Below are 6,324 nucleotides of genomic sequence, written 5' to 3'. Positions count from 1 at the left end.
CACTCATTGGAAACTGATATAGAAATTCTAATCCGATGTCAGATGTACTGAGGTATTTATGAAAGATAGAATAATGCAGCGCCGCATTGATATAGATAGTTAGACCCATTTTTTTTAGTGGGTCGTGTGATATGGTTAGTTTAGTACTGGTTCTTCGGGTCATACGTGTAGCGGCAAGGGTTCGAATCCTGGTGAATAGAGGTTGTTATTTACCTTAATAGTATTTTTATTTTTATTATCTTCTTCTTCAAGCTTCTCCCATTTCTGGGGTTGCTGTGGCAGACACGAAAGCCTGCCATATTTTTTCTCTCTTGGGTGTCTTCTTCCCTCGCACCCACGGACCGCATGTCTTCCTTGATGTTGTCCTCTTCCCTCCTTCCCGGTGGTACCATGCTCAGCATTCTCTTTCCGATGTAGTTCTCTCTTCGCTTTACATGACCACACCACCTCAGTCCGATTTTCGTCACTCCCATTCTCTCTCGGATATCATCATTTCTCATCCTGACTCTCATAGTCAAGCCACATGCCCATCTGCACATTTTCATCTCAGCCACCTCCAGTCTCCTTGTCGCCTTCTTCGTTTGGGGTAAAGCACTGCCGGCTGGATCACGGCCCGGTGGATCTTTCCCTTAACTCTGGCTGGGACCCTCTTGTCACACATCACACCGGCCATCTTCTTCTAGTTGTTCCATCCTGATTGGATCCTTCTGTGCTATCAAGGCACCTGAATTCACTTTCTTCTGGCAGTTGTTGGTCTTGCATCCGTATATTTCCTCTGGACACCCCGTTCAAGCACATGTACTCCGTCTTCACTCTTGATACCTTCATTCCTCTCTTCTCCAGTCTATCGCGCCACCTCTCCAGGTCCTCCTCCAGCTCGATTTTCTCCTCGCAGCAAAGCACCACATCGTCTTTAAACATCATGTTCCAAGGAGCCTCTTTCCTGATGCTCTCTGTGAGGGTATCCATGATGATGGCAAATAGGAACGGGCTCAACGCTGACCCCTAATGTAACCCCACTTCTTGAAAGGCTCTGTTGTTCCCGCTATGTACCTGACCATTGTCTTGCTCTCTTTGTACATGTCTTGAACTATATGGATGTACTTCTCTGGGATGTTCTTTTCTCACATGAACCAGCACAGTTCCCCCCGCAGCACTCTATCGTAGGCCTTCTCCAGGTCGATGAACACGCCATGCAGATCTTTGTAGCCCTCTCTGTACTTCTCCTGCACTTGTTTCAAGGCAAAAAGGGCATCTGTGATGGACTTCCCTTTCATGAATGCAAACTGTTCATCACTGATGTTGACTCGTCTCCTCAGCCTGTGTTCAATTATGCATTCATATAATTTCATGCAGTGACGCATGAGTCTGATCCCGCGGGAGTTCCCGCACGCCATAATGTCACCTTTTTTCTTGTAGATAGGTATGAGGGTGCTCTTCCACCAAGACTCCGGTATCTCCTCATCTTCACAGATCTTGTTTAGTGTTGTGCATAGGAATGTTATCCCTTCTCCCATACACTTCCAGACTTCTATGGGCAAATTGTCGGGGCCCACTGCTTTCCTGTTTTTCATCTTCTTGAGCATTCTCTTCACCTCGTCTTCCGTGATGGTTTCTACCTCTTCCCAGTTCTCAGCTTGCTCCCCCTCTCGCACTTCTCTTGGATTTTCTTTATTCATGAGTCTCATGAAGTATGTCCGCCACCTTTCCAGGATCTCTTCATCTTTCGTCAGCACATTTCCTTCCTCACTCTTTATCAGTTTCATCTGATAGATATCCGTCGAGTTCTTATCCTTCTGCTTCGCCATCCTCAATACCTTTTTCATGCCCTCTGCAGTATCAAGGGTTCATATAGCCGCTCATACGCTCTTGCTTTCGCCTCTGCTACTGCTCTCTTTGCTTCCCTCTTTGCTGTTTTGTAATTGGTTCTGTTCTCTTTAGACGGGTCCTTAAAATTTTTCTTTTTTGCTTCCTTCTTTTCTCGAATACGTCTTTACACTTCCTCACCCGACCACCATGTCTCCATTCCGGTCTTCGATATTCCCGATGGACTAGGACTTCCTCTCCCAGAATTCTCATGTCTCCTGCTATGGTTTCCCAGTCGCACCTCTCCTCCTGCCTTCTCCTTTCTAGTCTCTCTCTTGCCTTCTCTTTGAAGTCATTCCTACATTTTTCTTCTTCCAGCTTACACCATTTGGTTTTCGGCATTCCTTGTTCATTATGGACTTTATACTCAGCAGCTCTTAGCTTGCAGATGACTGGTCGTTGTTGGTTTGTGATTCTTTCACCTAGAATGACCTTACAGTCTTCGGTGTTTTTGTCGTTTTTGTCACTGTAACCATATCTGCCAACTGTTTCTTCTCTGTCTGTGTTGTCACTGCCAACGTGTCCATTGAAGTCTCCGCCAACCCAGAGTTTCTCTTCCGCTGGTACTTTTCTTACCTCCTCGTCCAGCTCCTCCCAAAACTTCTGCTTTTCTTCATCTGTGCAAACTTGCTGTAGGGCGTATGAGATCATGATACTATGATTTCCCCTATCTCCACCTTTAGCCAGATGATTCGATGTGAAGGTCTCCTCACATCAACTACCCCTTTCTTGAGTTCGTCGTCCAGGACAATGCCAACCCCATTCCTTCTTCCGTCCTCTCCGACATAGAACAGCTTGTAGCCAATTCCCAGTTCTCTAGTCTTGCTTCCTTTCCACTTCGTCTCCTGCAGGCATATTGCCTTTACCTTTATCCTTTCCATCAGGTCCACTAGCTCATGGCCCCTGCTAGTCATGCTCCCTACGATCAGCGTACCTAACTTCACTTCTGTCATTTCGCCCACGCTCTTCTTCCTCCTCTGGGCTATCTTCTTTAGCCGTATCCGCTCATGATACGGTAGCCGTAGTCCATTTTTCGCGAGTGTACGGCGATGTCCTCGCCCGTCGCCTCCGGGGTACGCCCTAGCCATGTCACGTAAGAATGTATCTGCCTGGTTCATTATTAGGTTTGGAGCACAGTTTTTACGCCGGATGCCCTTCCTGTCGCAACCCTCCCCATTTATCCGGACTTGGAACAGGCACCTCGCCCAGCCAGGTGGAACCCCAACCAACCTCTGCTCCTGAGAGTGAGGACATTGGTCCTGTTATTTTTTATCATTATTATCATAATTATTATTATTATTATCCTTATTTGCATTATTTATTATTTCTTTCTGTTGTTACCTTTATTAGTCTTATCATTATTAGTGTTAGTATTAGTAGTTTTCTCCATTTTACTATTATTATTTTTATTATTAGTAGTCATCATCATTATTTTAATACTATTGTTATTGTTATTGTCATCATTATTATTTTAATTGTCTATTTTTTATCATCATTGATATTATTATTATCGTTGTTGTTCTGTTGTTGTTGTATCATCGTCATTATTATTACTATCATTATTTTGATTATCATTTCTTGATCATCATGCTTCTTATAATCTTTTTTATCATTATTGTTACCCCTTATCATTATCAGTGTTATCATTATCAGTATCATTATTGATATCACTTTGAGTATCATTAATGCTGCCCTTATCACAGTTCTTATTATTTCTAATATTGTCATAACCATTTTTATAATTATATTTATTACTTTATTATTGTCAATATCACAATCACTAACGTTATCATTAATACTGACACTTATCATTTTAATTAATAGTAACTTTATGATTATCCTTATCATTATCCTAATTATCTTTACTGTTATCATCACGATTCTTATTGTTTTGCCTTTTTGTATTTATTGTTGATGTTATTATTATTATCACTGTAAATGTTATTATCATAATTTCTGTTATTACTATTGCCTTCATTATCATAATTATCATCATTGTTATAATCATTTTTTTCACTGTCATGGTTAATACCCTTATAATAATGATCCTGAACATTATCTTAATTATTAGTATCATTTTATATCACTGTCATTACTATGATATGATAATAATCATTATCATTGTTTTCATTATCATTACCGCAATGTTGTATTAGTACTAGTATTTGTATTACCATTTTTATTATTATCATTATTATCATTAACATTATTATCATTATCATTATTTGTATTATTATTATCATTACTAACATTATTATTTACAATTTTATTATTATTAGTAGTAGTAGTAGTAGTAGTAGTATCATCATCTTTATCATTATCATTACCAAGATAATTATAATTATCATAATTAGTGTTCTTATTATTATGAGACAATTATCATTATTATTATTATAATTATTCTTATTACTATTATTGTTATCATTTTTGTATCATTATTATTATATATTTTTTTAATTATTATTCGTATGATTTTTAATATAACTATTATTATTGGTATTATTATTAGCATGAATTTTATTCGAATTATTAAATTGTTATTGTTTTAAGTTTTCATAATGATTTTTATTAGCATTAGAAGTTTACGTCAATATTCAGGAAAAGAATATTAATTCATTATGAAGTACTGATTATGAAGTACTAATAGCTACATAATGCTGCCTTCAAATTACAAATTGACGATAACACACATCATTAGCCTCTTTAACAAGCAAAACATCATCCAGATTAGGGATTCTAAACCGAGTCCCATGGGATGCTTTCTGAGGGCTCATGGAGCAATATGAAAATTCTGACCCTAATTAAACTAGATTTTTTCTCCCATACCCACGAATTAGAATTTTTCCATATAGTTTTCCGGTCCTCTACCTATTGACTTCATTACACTGTTCATAACTAGTAATAACTGAATTTAAAAAGATGATAGTCACTGTGCAGCGGTAGCGATCTCGTCTAGCAACCTTGCTGACCTGCGTTCGAATCCCTCGCCGCCAGTGGATGGTAACCCCGGCCATTCCTTGCACACAGGGGATAGCTTAGAAGCAAAATAAAACAGACACCATGTCACACCAAGAATATCCATTGTAACAAATGTTCTTATACTAGATTACTCTTTTCTCTAAAGCAGACAAATCCAACATGATCTTACCGCTTGTTGGGTGAAATCTTGAAATGAGGACCGTATGGAGGAGGACATATTAAAGTAAATGCATTAAAGAAGCGCAATTGATTCAGAAAACTGTCTGGATTAAGTAAAAGTAAAGCCATGTGCACCTAAAAGATATACTTACAGTGATTCAAACGCTGAATGTACATTTGTCAATATAATCTCTTCTATTTCGTTGTTCTTATGTCAAAAAATCTAGTCTTTTGAAAAGTCCTCAATCGAGCTGTACGAGCGGTCATTTGTGCTGCCTTCTGTTATAGGTGCTTAAGCTTATCGTTGTGAAATGAAGTTTCAGATAGTTTCCCTCAATTCCACAATGATTTTAACTCGTCGTAATGAAATGATCTTACCATTTATTCGTGTGTAGGGTTGTGCGTAATATGTATTAATGCTGGCGGCGGGAATATCACTGAAAGTTGAAAAGACTAAAAAACAAAACCATTTGATTCATGTTTATATCCTTGTCCCATCTCCAATGGGAATTAGGATACAATATTCCGGAACAATCTTCATTTTCATAGCAAGTGATCAAACTTTGTCTTTCTCTAAAATGACAAAGTGAGTGAGTGAGTGAGTGTGTGTGTGTGTGTGTGTGTGTGTGTGTGTGTGTGTGTGTGTGTGTGTGTGTGTGTGTGTGTGTGTGTGTGTGTGTGCACGCGCGCGCGCACACACACACATATATCTATATATTATGCATATATATACATATATACATATATAATCATGTATATATATATGCTATCACCGATACGATGTTTGACGAATTACTTGGCGCCATGTTGACATCATGTAGTTGGCTGGGTCTTTATACTGGGGTGGCTGACTCATGATCCTTTTCCAGGGGAGTAGTTGGTTAGGTAATCATTATTGGTAGTTCCCAGTCCACTATCATATCTACGTCAGACTCACCCACTACCGTATCTAGGTTAGACTTACCCAATATATGCAAATCATGCGCGCGGATTTGTATATATTGGGTAAGATATCATATAGGAAGTTCCAGATGAGAACAATATTGGTTTCTACTATGACCCTGAGAATTTCGTAACGGGACCTGCAGCTTTCCCGGATTTCATTCGTTGTAGGGACCGGCGCACTTCTGACTTCAGAAAGGGTGGGCCAGATGTGACAGCTTCCAGAATTAGATCTGGCTTTTGCTCATCATTAAAAAGTTCTTGAATATACGAGCACTAACGTCCTCAGTCTCGTGAAGAATGCGGCCGTCTGCTGCTCTGATGCAATTTGAGGAGGAAAAGGGTCGCTGACCAGTGATATTTCTTATCCTGTAAAAC

At 39.2% G+C, this 6,324-nt stretch overlaps 2 protein-coding genes across 2 annotated transcripts; both read right to left on the bottom strand.

The window, feature by feature from the left end:
• Positions 1-1,124: 1,124 nt before the first annotated feature.
• Positions 1,125-2,517, bottom strand: LOC125048337. The gene is made up of 2 exons (XM_047647001.1): positions 2,016-2,517; positions 1,125-1,831 (listed from the first exon to the last, which is right to left on the bottom strand). The coding sequence occupies exons 1-2, from the start codon at positions 2,515-2,517 to the stop codon at positions 1,125-1,127; spliced, it is 1,209 nt and encodes a 402-aa protein (XP_047502957.1).
• Positions 2,514-2,954, bottom strand: LOC125048336. Its single transcript, XM_047647000.1, has one exon. The coding sequence runs from the start codon at positions 2,952-2,954 to the stop codon at positions 2,514-2,516; it is 441 nt and encodes a 146-aa protein (XP_047502956.1).
• Positions 2,955-6,324: the final 3,370 nt, after the last annotated feature.

Source organism: Penaeus chinensis, chromosome 43, assembly GCF_019202785.1.
Source record: "Penaeus chinensis breed Huanghai No. 1 chromosome 43, ASM1920278v2, whole genome shotgun sequence".
In the NCBI taxonomy this organism is placed as follows: domain Eukaryota; kingdom Metazoa; phylum Arthropoda; class Malacostraca; order Decapoda; family Penaeidae; genus Penaeus; species Penaeus chinensis.
This window is presented reverse-complemented; position numbering and strand designations above follow the sequence as displayed.